Genomic DNA, 16,173 nt, shown 5'->3' with positions numbered 1-16,173 from the left:
TTTCTGCCTGTAGTCACAGATTGCTGCATTATCAGAGGAACTGTGAATAGTATTCAAGTTAATAATACGGAACATTTTGCAATCTTCAGTCACCAGTTCTGATCACGATAGTCTAAGTCAGTCATGATGCAGTTGAAGAGAACCTGATAATCTACAAAAGGAGGAAACTGTAGATCTGTGGGGGAGAAGTTCCCATTTCTGCTTATTTTAAAGGTGGATGTGTTAGGTGGTAACTAATATACTACCCACACCACTAAGAAAATGCGCCCAATCACCTATCGATCACTCAAGAGCTAACAGGTGATTTTAGTGATTCTCGTGAATAGCCGACCTCAACATTGATGTCCTAGGTCACCAGAAGCTGACAATCCAATTAGAGGCTGACAGCTTCTGCGTCCTAACATCTGATCCTTATGGGATCCAGTGGTGAAAAGGTAAGGACCTTCTATTATCTTTCCATGGGTAGTATCATGAGGAATGTTGGAGCCAAGGGCAGGGATGGTTTTCAGAGGTCTCTCTTTGTCCTATTTCCATTCCTCTCACAGCCCCAAGATTGGGGCATTTGGAGGACTGCCAAAATGTGCCCTGGTTTACCTATTGGAAAAACTAGCCACCTTTCTTTATCCACTGAGATGGTAATGAGTTGGGCCCCCTTAGGATACCCATGAACCTTCTCACCAGAAGTCAATTAGTGAGGTATCAAGTAAGGGCTGATTTTCTCTCCAGGCCCAATTGCTCAATTATTTCCATTTCCCAAATCTAAGGAAAACAAAATCTGAGGAGAAACAGGCACCTATAATACTCCGTGCCCTCCCTTCAAATGTAGATCCAATGAACCTTACCCTGTTATTTTAAAAGTTAGTGCACCCTCTATCATTTTCTTCCCACACAAATGAAGTACAAATTGCAGACAGTATAATCTGCTTGTGTTTCACAATAACATGTGACAAATGTGATTACACCTGAATTTTATTTTATTCTTGGTCTATAAACTTAATAACTTAAGTCATAAACTCTGTAGATCCTTGAATTCAGACAGAGATGCATTATCTGCTTCATGATTTCATACCAAACCAGAAAAGTCATCAAAAAGTCGTCTTATGAACAAAGTCCAAAATATACAAGATTCAAATCTAAGAGCTGACTGCCCTGGTTTTAAATGATGTTCCAAGGAGGAGTCTTTTGTTTCCAAGAAGAGCATCCATGAACACTTCAATTCACATCCAAAGTTTCAACATTCTTGTCACAGAGTTGAATGTTTTGACAATTCAAGGAAAAAAATCCTCATTCTTTGAGTTCAATCTCAGACTCTGTCCAGATTCACACCACACCCATCACCTTGTTAAAAAGCATGTTTTGATCTTGTAGATTCATTGCCTCATAGTTGGAGAACTCCAAAGTAAACACAGCATTGCCAGATGTCAAACTGCGCAGCACAGTTGAGTAACCCTGCAAATAATTAACATTTGTGAAAAATTATTCTATGATCATTGTTTTAGATTTTTGATTGAATAATTATGCCATTATAAATAATAACTGTATTCTATAAATCATTCTTAACTTTTCTAATTTTTTAATACAGTATACTTTATAAACATTATGTTCTGGTCGCCCTATTATAGGAAAGATGTGGATGCTTTGGAGAGGGTTCAGAGGAGGTTTACCAGGATACTACCTGGACTGGAGGGCTTATCTTATGAAGAGAGGTTGACTGAGCTTGGACTTTTTTCATTGGAGAAAAGGACGAGGAGAGGGGACCTAATTGAGGTATATAAGATAATGAGAGGCATAGATAGAGTCGATAGCCAGAGGCTATTTCCCAGAGCAGAAATGGCTAACATGAGGGGTCATAGTTTTAAGCTGGTTGAAGGAAAGTATAGAGGGGATGTCGGAGGCGGGTTCTTTACACAGAGAGTTGAGAGAGCATGGAATGTGTTGCCAGCAGCAGTTGTGAAAGCAAGGTCATTGAGGACATTTAAGAGATTGCTGGACATGCACATGGTCACAGAAATTTGAGGGTGCATACATGAGGATCAATGGTCAGCACAACATCGTGGGCTGAAGGGCCTGTTCTGTGCTGTACTGTTCTATGTTCTAATTCGGTTCACAAGGTGTGATAAAAAAATGAACCACATCATGTTAACATTCACCCCTCTTACCCTGAAATGTATATAATCTTTCATTTGAGGTTGTCCCCTCCTCTTTTGGGTTTGCTGTCTACAGAAGGTTAAAGCTGTGCAGACAGCCATGAATAAATAATTCAAATGAACTAACATAGGAAGGTTGAAGTAACCAGTTCATTGTAGTGCTGACAAACCAGCAGTGTTCCAGCAAGATATTACAAAATTGTTTGCCCTGACAGTAGAAAATCTCCTTTGACTTATTTACATATGCCCAGTTAAACATCTTTCTTTTAACATTTCAAGACTACTGTATAGAGGAGCAAATCAGAATATTGTTTCAAAATAAATCTCAAGAAATTTGCCTCATGGGGATCCATCAGAAAACAAAGTTTCAACTACAAATTCACATGTTTGCCCTTGCTGTTCAGAAAGGAAAATAGAGAAAGGTTGCAGCAGATAGGAATTTGGGAGTCCTCACCCGTGAATCACTAAGAGCTAAAATTCAAGTTCAGTATCTAGGGAAGGCAAAAGTAACGTTGGCCTTTATTTCAAAATAAAGCAGTGAATTGAGGGATGCGTAGGTTAGGTTATTTTGTTTTAGGTAAGGAATAATCCTCAATACGACATTGTGGGCCAAAGGGCCTGTTCTGTGGTGCACTTTTCTGTGTTCTATGTCCAAAAGGAATGGAGTATAATAGTAGGGAAGTTTTGCTAACACTTGTGATAAACCTGTTCCTTTAACAAAATTAGGTTGTCCTTGGTTTTTTTTCAGAGAGGTTGTAAATGGCAAGTTCCGTAACATCTGAGATTGGATGGAATTTATGGCCAATTTGTTTACAGCAACAGATATTGCCGCAGGCAGAAGGCTTTCAAGTTTTGGGGGAAAAAACTTGTATAATGAAAGGGGAGTGGCTAGTTTTAGCAGCTCAGTTTTTGTTTGGTTTGGTTTTAATGCAGCAGTGGGTGTGTGTGAAGAAAGGGTGCTAGACTCTCTCGGACTCCATTCCTGTAAGAACTTGTGTTTCATTTTACCTTTGTGCCAAAGGGTGTTTATGGGGATTGTTGCAAGTATTTTGGAACAGCATCATTAAGTTGGGATAATCTGTTGGGTTTTTGAATAGGATAAGTTATTTGGTATTCTGTTTTCTGTTCTTTGTGACCTTGTCAATAAATTCTGTTTTGTTTAAAACTTAGTTGTTTGACCACCTGATTCTCTCCTGGAATATCCACTGTACACCTGCTTAAAATCATATAGCAAAATTAGTGTCTGGGCTACCTTCTTGAAATGTTTTGAAGGGTCTGGCCTGGTCCATAACAAACTATAAAAGGCACTAATCTGACCACAGCTGGAATACTATGAACAATCTTGGGCCCCTATTTGAGGAAAGATCTACTGGCACAGAAGGTACACTGATATGGAGGCACTGTCTTATGAAGAGAGGTTAAGTAGTTGGGCCTGTATTCCTTAGAATTTCGTAAATTAAGGGGCAACCCATTGACACAAATAGGATTCTTAAAGGACTTGACAGGATAATTTCAAACAGATTGTTTTCACTTGTGGAAGAGTATAGGACCAAGGGGACAATCTCAGAATAAAGAGTCATGAATTTAACACCGAGATGAAGATTTTTTTTCTCTCAACAGAGGGCTGCTTAGACTAAATCATTGAATATATTCAGTGCAGAAAAAAACAGATTTTTAATCAATATAGGAATTGGGGTTTTTGGGAAAAGGTAGGAAAGTAGAGTTGAAGACTATCAGATCAGCCATGATCTCATCGAACGGGAGAGGAACCTCGATGGCCTACTTCTGCTTCATGGTCTTATGGTTGGCTATAGTCTTAGAAATCATAATGTTTAGGATCATTCAATTTATTACTATTGACTTTACACAGGTGAACTGCTGTTTGGTGTTGATAACTTACCATTGTTTCTGCAAGTGGAACAGAAGCCAAAGCAACTCGGCTGTCCTGACGGTTTTGAATTTCTCGAATGCTTCCTCTTCGCTGAGCCAGATCTGCCAACACCACACTGAGGTACCTCTCATCTACTGTGATTTCCAGGCTCATCACAGGTTCCAGCACCTGACCTAGAGCCTGTTTTAATGCCTGAATACAACGGAGAATAATGTCATTTTGATCAGTAACAAATTCAGTGTTTTGAATTTTAAAATATCTTGAATTTGATTATACTGACTTTTTCTTAATGTAACCAAAGTAAAGACTGAATCCTCAAATAATCTGACAGAGATAATGTTGATGGAATACTAATTTTCTTTGGATTTCAAGGCTCTGAAGTTTATTTTCAAATCGATCTATGTAATCCATGTCGTCATCAACAATAATATGCATTTATCTATCACATTTGGAAAAAGAAAAGATATTTCAAGGCCCTTCACCAAGATCCAAGTGAAAAGGAACGATGAGTCTAAGAACAATTAGAAGGATCAAACAAAAGGTCAACCAAAAAAGTGTTTTAAGGTGTGTCTTAAAGTTAAGGAAAAGAGATGAGGCTGTGCCGGAAGGCTAAAACAAAACAGACCATTTACTTGCACAACCAAACCTGCTCCACCATTTAGCATTTTCATGGATGATCTTCTACTTTAATGTCATTATGTCTATCGCCATATCCCCTGATATCTTTAACATGTTGAAATCTATCTTTCTTTTTATTTGAAATCCCATTAGTGTGGAAGCAGCTCGGCCCATCGAGTCCATAACGATCCTCGGAACAGCATCCAACCCAGACCCACACCCTTATCCTACCCCTGTAACCCTGCATTTCCCATGGCTAATGCACCTAGCCTACACATCCCTGGATGCTATGGGCAATTTAGCATGGCCAAGCCACCTAACCTGCACATCTTCGGCCAGTGGGAGGAAACCAGAGCACCTGGAAGAAACCCATGCAGACACAGGGAGAACATGCAAGCTCCACACAGTCGCCAGGGACTGGAATCGAACCCAGGTCCTTGGCGCTATAAGGCTACTGAGCCATTGGACCGCCCCTATCAATTGCAACGCCCAGTATACTCAGTGACCAGGTCTGCACAGCCCTCTGGAGTAGAGTTTCAAAGATTCACCATTTTGAATGAAGAAATTACTCTTCATTTAAGCCATAAATAACTTGCATCTTATTCCAAGACAGTCAATCCCAGTTCTAGACTTTCTAATAAGGGAAAAACTTACTGCACTCTGTGGAGCACTGAAAGAATTTTGCAAACTTCAATGAGACGGAGTTAAAATCCTGCAATCTGTACAAAAGTGTAGTTGTTAATGATGGAACAGTGAGGGATAGCAACAAAAGAAACTGGAGACAAAAGAACAGAGTTGGAAAGCAAAACTACAGGAAATGCTTAGTTAGGGCAATGGGTGTTCATGATGTAAATGCAAGGATTATAATTTTAAATTTTAGAAGGACCAAAATTCAAAGTAGTGAAGCCAGATGTGACAAGTGAGCAGTATTTAGTGGGGATAATTTGAGTTAGAGCTGGAAATAAAATTGTAATTAAAAAATATAAAATAGGATTTGGAGGATTGTTATTATAGGATTGTTATTATAATTTATAGTTAGATTCAAATTTATTTTGTAGGACTATAAATTTCATTGGAAATAATGTTAGAAGCCCATGCTATTAGTTAGATTTGCCTGTTTTGATTTCAAACTCTGTTGTGCAGGTTTGAGTTGATAAAGATGGTACAAAACTCAAACATGGCAAGCAACTGTGCATCTCCTTAAACAATCAAACTGAAGGGCTGAGAAATTTATTAACAGCACAGGATCTATGAAGAAGGATAAATTTGAGGCTGTAAATTCAATGTCCACAAAGATAGAAAAGAAATATGGGAAAGAAAAATTGGATTGAGAGAGAAAAAGATGTAAAATAACTTAATATTTTAAATGTTACTTTTTAAACTCTAGCTATTCAAAGTTTGGGAGAAGATTTGTAGCTCGGGTGCTCGTTGTTGTGGTTCTGTTCGCCGAGCTGGGAATTTGTCTTGCAAACGTTTCGTTCCCTGTCTAGGTGACATCCTCAGTGCTTGGGAGCCTCCTGTGAAGCGCTTCTGTGCTGTTTTCTCCGGCATTTATAGTGGCCTGTCTCTGCCGCTTCCGGTTGTCAGTTTGAGCTGTCCACTGTAGTGGCCGGTATATTGGGTCCAGGTCGATGTATTTGTTGACTGATAGAGTCCACAGACTCTATCAACAAACACAATCAACAAACACATCGACCTGGACCCAATATACCGGCCACTACAGCGGACAGCTCGAACTGACAACCGGAAGCGGCAGAGACAGGCCACTATAAATGCCGGAGGAAACAGCACAGAAGCGCTTCACAGGAGGCTCCCAAGCACTGAGGATGTCAGCTAGACAGGGGACGAAACGTTTGCAAGACAAATTCCCAGCTCGGCAAACAGAACCACAACAAACTCTAGCTATAATTAAAACCTGATGGAATGAGATTCCAAATGTGTTAGAGTTAATTTTTAACACCATTATTAAAAATGCACTTCGAACAACATGAATAAGACTTACAATTTTGAGTGGTGAGCTCAGTTTGCTAAGCTAAAACACAGGAACTTCACACAATTCAATACATGGCCTTGATGAAGCAGATAGTAAAGTGTTGCTTTTGCAAAGCTAACAATAGACCAGTGATAATAAATAGATAATGTTTAGATATTTGAGTTGAACTATCATTGGTCCTTGCCCAAAGCTGCCGTACCATTTTATGTATAAGTAAAAGCGAGCCCCATTCACCTCCATTTCTTTCACCCAAATTCTGAATCCTTAGAGTTTTGTTTTCTAATTATCACCAACAGAATGAATGAGGAGTGAAATTACACATCTGTATTCAGATTTTCAATTACTATATATAAATACATATAGTGTTTCTATTTTCTGTTGACTACTTTAAAGTTATCTTCAAAATTAGTGATTGGGAAATGCTTTGCTAATGGTCAAACTTGTTCATTCAGGAAATCAGAAATACCTAGGCCTTGTAAGAGCACTTAAAATAAAGTAAAATTAATGCTGGCATTACTCAGGAAATACTTTGGTGCTGATATCGTTCAATATATTTGCTAAATTTTACTGTTTTATCAATAACAATAGTAATCTATATCCCTGAGATTCTGAAAACAAATTCATGGATTTCAGTATATCTGGAAAAGTTCTTCAAGGTTCCAGCTGCCACCAATACATTTTTGTGTTCGTTTTATAATTTTTTCTTCATACCTGTACATGTCAGATATGTATCCATGATAAAGGGTCACTTCACTAATCTCATACACACACACAAAACAATTATGACTAGCATTGATTGTTCATCATCAGTCATCTCCCGAATCATCTGGGGTATGGGCATCATGTTTGAACTGATGCAACTGATTTAATATAATGAATGGTTCGATGGACAACTTCCGAGGGGAGGTGTTGGGGTGAAACTAAGCCTCACACATACAGGCCAGACAGGGTCAGGACAGCAAGTGGTCTTCCCTAAAACCTGGGTTTTTAGAACAATCTAAACATATCACAGGCGCTGTTGCATATATCAGCTTTATAAGAATGAAGTCATAGCCCAATGTGCATAAAATTTTGCCCTTGAACAGGATCCTCTGCTGACACCATGGGATCAGTGAATTTATCTCACTGCGTCTTCATTGGTTTTTTGATTGATTACTTACTTTGGTAGTTTGAAAGTGAGCTTCTGAATTAAACAATTGGTCTATTTCCACAAAGGAAGCAGAGGCTTGGTTACTTATTCACACCAAACAAAAATGGATAGAGATAGTTGAGCCGAATAAAATGGAGTCTTTGTAAGCAGACCAGAAAAGTAAAAAAGGAACAATGCAGTTTTGGAGCAAAATCAGGTGTCAAGTTCCTATGTACATTGAAGGCTTCATAAAAACTGCACTTTCAAAAATTTCCTTTAACAGTGCATTAGAGTCTTAACATACTAACTCTCAAAGCAACAGGATGTGGTTTACTATTGAGGAAATGGTCAGAAAAAGGAAGGTAGCCCTTGCACGTTATTCCATTCTGGTTTCCTCTTTGCAAGTGATTTCACACTGGTAATGGAAGTCACTTAACAGTAGGTTGTCCTCAAGGAGGAAACAAATTCCGCTTCTTACCCGTCTCTATTAGTTCTTCTTGAAAGATGCAACATTCTCCAAGGGAAAGCAGGCAGGCTTTAACCATGACTATTGCCAATATGTATAATTAAATGCTTTTGTCACAGTTGATGTGAATGATTTCTTAATGATACTGTAAACAGTAACACAAACAGTAGCTTGGGAATATTTTTCCTCAGCAAGCAAGTGACCATACTACTTCCCAATATGGGTTCAGTTGTCGGGTTTTAGTTGAACTCAAATGGAAGTGTATGTTTTCATTGAATTTTCTGCTGTCATCTTATTAGCAGAGCTCCAGGTGAAAATAATGGATGCACAGAACAGACCAGTGGAAGTAGAAAATTCAACACAATGCATTCACACACTTTGTGGCATATTGCGTTGCTGACCACACTTCTCACGAGGATTCAAACCCCTGCTTTTCAGTTGTCTGAACACTAGTGACTATGCTCTTTCAGCAGTATGGAATACAGTAGATACAGGAAAGATTGTGGCTACTGAAAATCTTCAAGCTGTAGCATTGTAACCCTGTCACCAGGGATGGGCTATCGCTTAGTCAGACCACTCCAATATAGATATCAGGCTAGGTTCTAGCCAATATGTGGAAATTCTTCAGTTAAGACCCATCCTAAAATATTGAATGAATAAACTATTGTGCTATCTGTTATTTCAGAAAAGAAGTTTACTCCATTATGATTCATTAAATGCATTTCTATTGCCAGTTTTAGTATCTACTCTCTTATAAAAAAAGCCATCAATATCTACCTAGCACAAGGGCTTGGATAACTTTCACACTTAGGCTGATACGTCAAAGGCAATTCAGAACTGAGTAATAATGAACACTAAGAAAGGACAGACAATCCATCTCCCCCTACTTTCAACGGCACAATCACTACCTGAGTTTCTCATTACCATGAAGGTGACAAGTAGGTGTGGCAGTGACTGTGGGGATAGGAATCAGGAACAAACTGGGCACTCTGCAGTGAATGCTTTATCTTGTGACCCTCAAAACTTCTCTCCCATATAAAAGGCAAGAAATCAGGAATGTAACAAATGACTCAGCGCTTATTTAAAGGGGTAACTGTAAAAAAAAACGTTTGACACCAATCTGAACAGAACAGTTTCCATGTTTAACTGTTCTGCCACTCAACTAAATAGACACCTCCTCCACCAAAAGTGATTGTAAGTTGTACAGCCTACAGGATGAACGGTAACAACTCACCAAGATTGAATAGCACCTCTCTTCCTTAAGGCCGCAATCACCCAGAAAGGACAACAGCAGGAACGGGACCACAATCATACAATCAAAGTTATACAGCACAGAAACAGACCCTTTTGTCCGATGTGTCGCTGCTGACCATCATCCCAAACTAAACTAATCCTTCCTGCTTGCACTTGGCTCATATCCCGCCAAACATTTCTCATTCATGTATTTAACGAAATGTCTTTTCAACATTGTAACTGTTCCCACATCTACCACTTCTTTTGGAACTTCATTCCACCTGGACCACTCTTGTAAGCTAAAAAAATTGCCCCTCATGTCTTTTTTTAAATCTTTCTCCTTTCACCATAAAAATATATCTCCTAGTCTTGAAACTCCCCACCCTATAGAAAAGACACCTGCCATTCACCTTATCCATACCTCTCATGATTTTATAAACCTCTATAAAGTCACCCCTCAACCTCCTACGCTCCAGTGAAAAAAATCCCACCATCTCCCCATAACTCACTTTCATATTCCCAAAAATCGCAAAAGTCTTTTGACTGTGCCTTCTATTCTTCATCACAAACTTGCAATGTTCAATTTGCCTCTCCTGCTCAATTTACCCGTTCATTTCCCTCTTTAATGTACTTTGATATGCCTATCAACACATCAGAAGCACTGTCTGTTTACTGCAATGCTGTTTGTTATTCTTTTCCAGATTCACTTCAGATTATTACCCAGTAGATTTCCATTAAAACATCAACAATTCAATACAAATTCAGCAAGTGTTAATAGGCCATCGCACCATCAGTGGTTCAATGCTATAACCGTGCACCTTGAATACCACTAGTACAAACAAGTTGAGATAACAAATGCTGGAACACTTCCAAAGTAGCAATTTAATTTCAGTGTTCAAGTGGTAATTATATCTCCCCCTTTTGGATTACGGTGTTCTCTGAACAGCTCAATTAGATCATTAACTGTAGACACATGCAACTATCTGACACTGTCTGGAAAAACAACAGGGTGTTACAGCAGTATTTCCAAAGGCCTTACCTTTTGCACAGCCCGAGACACACATGCAGAAATCATTGCCAAAGATGTTCCAGGATGTACACTTAGAGACTGCAGTACAACCACCACATCCTGAACAGGGAATCTCAGCAGAGGACCTACAACAATAAAGAGGGAAATGCACTTGCTTGTATTTGTGTTAGGCTTCACACTTGGTGAATGTGTTTATAATCCATGTAAGAAATTAAAAAAACTTAAAAAGAAATGAATACATTGTCAATGACAAATATTACATACAGTATTTGGTACCTTGCAGACATGAAGTTTTAATTCCATTTTCTACAGCATGCAGTGCTTCTTTAGAAAATTGCTCCATTATCTGATCGGAAATCTCAATTAGGGGCAATAACAGTGCTTCTTCTCCAAGCCACGGATGGACTGAAATTTCAGCTGTTACCAGGTTACGTTTCTCCCCTACTGTTCTGTCTAGTGTATCTAAAGAAAGAAACGACTTGTATTTAGTGTTCATATTGTTCTCAGATGTGGTGTATTAATCAAATATTGGAAGTGAAATCTTAACTAATGCTGCTGAACCTGCCAAGTTCCTCCAGCACTTTGTTTTTATTTCAGATTTCTATCATCAGCTTTTGGTTTTTTACTTTTATATTGCACTGAAGAGTCAGTTTGAATTACATATTTAAATCTCAAGGAGAAAATGAGGAACACAGATGCTGGAGACCAGAGTCGTGAGTGTGGTGCTGAAAAAGCACAGCAGGTCAGGCAGCATCCGAGGAGCAGGGGAATTGACATTTTGCGCATAAGCCCTTCACCAGAAAGCCTCCTTCCTGATGAAGGGCTTATGCCCGAAATGTCGATTTTCCTGCTCCTTGGATGCTGCCTGACCTGCTGTGCTTTTCCAGCACTACACTCTTGACAATGCTCAAATCGCTGCAGTGCGGCTTGAACCACAACACAGCTATTCTTCTATATTATTTTGATTGAAATATGTTGTGATTTCACATAACCTTTTGAAATTGTTGTTGTGATTGTTCAACTTTTGGTCTCCAAACTAAAGATGAAGATGAAGTTCGGAATTGGAATGATATTCCATAGCCAGGTCAATTGATATTGTGTGGGCAGCTGGCTGTAAAATGGAATTGATTGTAGCACATTTAATCAAACTCCTTAGATTCCTCTCTGCCAGGAGCAATACTGCATGCTAGTAACAAGCAGATGAGCTTTGCAGTTACTGTGATAAAGATGCCCCTGACAGGAAATCACTGTGCAGTGTATTTCTACCTTTCTGACCAATTATAATATACCTTTCTATTTCTGGACAGATACATGGCCAAGTGGCCTATCTTTACTCAATTTAGCAGTCCAGTACAAAACTTCTCATTTAGGTAATTTCTTTAACAATATTATATAGACAGAACATATAGTGCATTGAGAGCTTACCACTTGAACTAGCAGACTGCGTTATAGTTTCTCTGTAGGCTACCTGGAGAGGCCCGAGATATGCCTCAATTCCATACTCTCTCTTAATTCGATCATGGATTATCTCAATGTGCAGTTCCCCCATTCCACATAAGATAGTCTATCAAAACAGTAGATAATAGTCAACTGATGTTTCCAAAGGCAAATGGAGTTAATCTAATTGAACAGTAACAGAGTTGAAGGGAAAACTGACTTATTTGTATTTCTATGCTCTGACAATTAATTATTTTCTGTACTTGTATCAAGAACTGTAAGATTGTTCACTACTCTTCTGTGCATTCATCTGTCTAGACAATATTCTTAATTTTACATTATACTATGAATGGTTTTGTGCACTAATCTATCCATAACCATCCCCACAAAAACAGAGACATGGTGATAAAGAATGCACACATGTGCCAACTTACTATATAGTGGATTTATTGCAAGTTTCTCAAAAGGAAATGGCTCTCAGCTAGATAGAGAAGTTCTGCCTATCAGGACATTCTTTTATACTTCCACATTGCCAGTTTAAACAAGGTTGTAAACTGGGTTCAGAATAAGGTAGTACACAACTTCAGCAATGTACCAGACTTATATTGTATTTGGAATTGCAGTCTGACATCTAACATATATGACTATTGAGGACAAGTTTATACATCACCTGCCCAGAATCCGGGTCAATCTTTACTTTCAAACTGGGATCTTCCCGTTGAAGACAGACAAGAGCATGGTCCAGATCTATGTATAAAAACAGTTTTTTTTTGGTGCATCAATTTCAAACTGAAAACAAGAAATATATCAATAACTGCCTAAAGATCAGATTTGCAGCAAATATTATAGGAAAATTATAGGCCAATCAGCTTAACCTCGGTTGTTGGTAAAATTCTAGAATCCATCATTAAGGATGAGGTTTCTAAATTCTTGGAAGAGCAGAGTCTGATTAGAACAAGTCAACATGGATTTAGTAAAGGGAGGTCATGCCTGACAAACCTGTTGGAATTTTTTGAAGAGGTAACAAGTAGCTTAGACCAGGGAAACCAGTGGATGTGGTCTATCTAGACTTTCAAAAGGCCTTTGATAAGGTGCCACATGGGAGGCTGCTGAGCAAGGTGAGGGCCCATAGTGTTCGAGGTGAGCTGCTGGGATGGATTGAGGATTGGCTGTCTAACAGAAGGCAGAGAGTTGGGATAAAAGGTTCTTTTTCAGAATGGCAGCCGGTGACGAGCGGTGTCCCGCAGGGTTCGGTGCTGGGGCCACAGCTGTTCGCATTATATATTAATGATTTGGATGAGGGAACCGGGGGCATTCTAGCGAAGTTTGTCGATGATACGAAGTTAGGTGGACAGGCAGGTAGTACTGAGGAAGTGGGGAGGCTACAGAAGGATCTAGACAGGTTGGGAGAGTGGTCCATGAAATGGCTGATGGAATTTAACGTGAGCAAGTGCGAGGTCTTGCACTTTGGCAAAAAGAATAAAAGCATGGACTACTTTCTAAATGGTGAGAAAATTAATAAAGCCAAAGCACAAAGGGATCTGGGAATGCTAGTCGAGGATTCTCTAAAGGTAAACATGCAGGTTGAGTCCGTGATTAAGAAAGCGAATGCAATGTTGTCTCTTATCTCAAGAAGGTTGGAATATAAAAGCAGAGATGTACTACTAAGACTTTATAAAGCTCTGGTTAGGCCCCATTTGCAGTACTGTGTCCAGTTTTGGTCCCCACACCTCAGGAAGGACATACTGGCACTGGAACGTGTCCAGCGGAGATTCACACGGATGATCCCTGGAATGACAGGTCTAGCATATGAGGAATGGCTGAGGATACTGGGATTGTATTCGTTGGCGCTTAGAAGATTAAGGGGAGACTTAATAGAGACGTACAAAATAATACATGGCTTGGAAAAGGTGGATGCTAGGAAATTGTTTCCGTTAGACGAGGAGACTAGGACCCGTGGACACAGCCTTAGAATTAGAGGGGGTCATTTCAGAACAGAAATGCGGAGACATTTCTTCAGCCAGAGAGTGGTGGGCCTGTGGAATTCATTGCCACGGAGTGCAGTGGAAGCCGGGACGCTAAATGTCTTCAAGGCCGAGATTGATAGATTCTTGTTGTTTAGAGGAATTAAGGGCTACGGGGAGAACGCTGATAAGTGGAGCTGAAATGCGCATCAGCCATGATTGAATGGCGGAGTGGACTCGATGGGCCGAATGGCCTTACTTCCACTCCTATATCTTATGGTCTTATTACAGGAAATTAAATTTCATGAATTATTATAAACACATTTCAATGTACCTGATTGTTTCGCCATAGATGGTGGTTCAATTGTGCAAAAGAACACTGGGTCTGGAATCTCAACTGCAGCTAACACTGGATCTTCCTGCTCTTTGACTTTTTTCCCAGATTCCTTCCCTGCTCGACGAGCTGCAGCTGCTGCTGATGGCTTTGATGAAACTATTGTGTCACCAGTTGCAGCCTGAGAATAAAGAAAACTATATCAAATGTTCACATGTGCAAATTCCACTTGCTCTCACATTGAGTCCAGTTTTGCAACAACTCCTCAATATCAATAGCAATCACTCACACCTCACTTGGAATTCAGCTTTTTTTTATCCACAACTGGACCAAGGCTATAATGAAGTCAGGAGTTTAATGGCCCTGGTGGAACTCAATAGGAGTGTCATTCCTCAATAGGAATGTCACCTTCCATCGTATGTTACTGGGCAAGTTATGGATATCTGGGAAAATATCTACAAAACTGCCTGATGCTTTTGATCTTTCACTCTAAAAATTAATGGTAAAACCTAAAAATTGATTAATGCTGTTTCCATCACAAGTTACTGGGCAAGTTATGGATATTGGGAAAATACGTACACAACTGCTTGGTGCTTCTGAATGTCTCACTCAATAAAAACCAATGGTAAAACCTAAAAATTGATTAATGCTGTTTCATTAAAGTTCTGGAACCAGTTAAAGCCAGAGATTTGGGAAAGGCATCCTTTATATGTAACTTTCCCCTCCCCACTTCAATATTTCTGTAGACAAAAAAAAAGCAACTCAGTATTCACTTCTCTTCTGAAACTTTTGTGACCCATCGACCAAACACAAGATAGAATCCAAGACAAAAACTAAATCCTTTGGGGTGAAGCTCATAATGAGTAACACCAAAAAACAAAGCCTAACAACATATTGTTTTAGCAATCGAATATTATTGTTCAGCCAGACCTCAGAAACTCATTAGCAAGGTGCTGTGGTCTGTGTTATCTTTTCGCTGATTCAATTAGAGATTAGATTTTTAAAAATCACAGGATCCTTTTATAATTGCCCTCAAGAAAGAGGTGTTGAGGTGCCTTCTTCAAACCCTGCAGTTTGTATGGTGTAGGAGCACTGACAATGCTGTTATGGAGGAAGCTCTGGGTTTATTTTGCAGCATCAGTGAAGTAATGATGATATTGTTCCAAGTCAGGGTTGTGTGAGATATGGAGGATGATTTACACCAATCAATGACAGGTAGATCAATACTTCTGCTTGCTAAGAAACCATAGACATAAATCCTGTAAAGTAAAATGTTTCAAGAAAACATGAGCATGTAGTCCAATGCTCTCACCTGTTTAAGTCCCACAGTTAAAGCAATATTTCCAGCCTGTAGTGCAGGGATCTCAATTTGCTGGTCAGCAAATGGCAATAAAAGACGACTCATTCGCTCTCTGTCAAACAAAATATTTTTGGTAAAGAAAAAATGTTGGTTTTTCACAAAGCACGTCATTAACAGACTCAAATAATATTTTGTGCAGGTAAATATGATTGATATCCAACCTCTATGTGCAATTTAATATACAGATTTTTCTCATGTTTGTTCTCCCCATCTATCTAAAACATCCTTGATATGACAGAGGTCTGCAGCAACCCTTCCACCTTGAAATGGCAACTGAAGCAACAGGGGCCTCACAGCAGACTGCAATCTGTAACCAGAATATCAGTCTTCTCCCCTAGTCCTAGTCAAAAACTCCAGCAGGCCCTCTGTGCTGAACTACCATTTGTAAGCCACAATCTGCTGCTGCTGAAATCCCAATTGCACTGAGCATCAAGGAAGAAAGCCAATGGCCTCACAGCCAACTGCAGTTGTCAATTCCGTGAGCAAGGACCCCAGTTAACACTGCAGACAGCTAGAAAGGGGGCGGCAGCCCTGTAAAAGACTCCCAACTACACTGGTGTAGGACACAGAT

General features: G+C 39.4%; 1 protein-coding gene across 7 annotated transcripts in view; it reads right to left on the bottom strand.

Moving 5' to 3' along the window:
- Positions 1-942: 942 nt before the first annotated feature.
- gfm2 (GTP dependent ribosome recycling factor mitochondrial 2) overlaps positions 943-16,173 on the bottom strand; it is a 67,582-nt gene continuing 52,351 nt past the window's right edge. For 6 of the 7 annotated variants that reach the window (XM_072547999.1, XM_072547954.1, XM_072547981.1 and 3 more), the window contains 8 exons: positions 15,555-15,654; positions 14,243-14,423; positions 12,615-12,691; positions 11,933-12,071; positions 10,772-10,969; positions 10,517-10,632; positions 4,048-4,230; positions 943-1,449 (listed from right to left, as the gene is read on the bottom strand). In XM_072547999.1, coding sequence (XP_072404100.1) covers positions 1,321-1,449; positions 4,048-4,230; positions 10,517-10,632; positions 10,772-10,969; positions 11,933-12,071; positions 12,615-12,691; positions 14,243-14,423; positions 15,555-15,654 — 1,123 coding nt within the window. In that variant the 3' untranslated portion in view covers positions 943-1,320. The remainder of the gene's footprint in view (positions 1,450-4,047; positions 4,231-10,516; positions 10,633-10,771; positions 10,970-11,932; positions 12,072-12,614; positions 12,692-14,242; positions 14,424-15,554; positions 15,655-16,173) is intronic. The other variant, XM_072548009.1, reaches the window with a different exon arrangement.

The sequence above is a fragment of the Chiloscyllium punctatum genome, chromosome 2, assembly GCF_047496795.1.
Source record: "Chiloscyllium punctatum isolate Juve2018m chromosome 2, sChiPun1.3, whole genome shotgun sequence".
Classification (NCBI taxonomy): Eukaryota; Metazoa; Chordata; class Chondrichthyes; order Orectolobiformes; family Hemiscylliidae; genus Chiloscyllium; species Chiloscyllium punctatum.
This window is presented reverse-complemented; position numbering and strand designations above follow the sequence as displayed.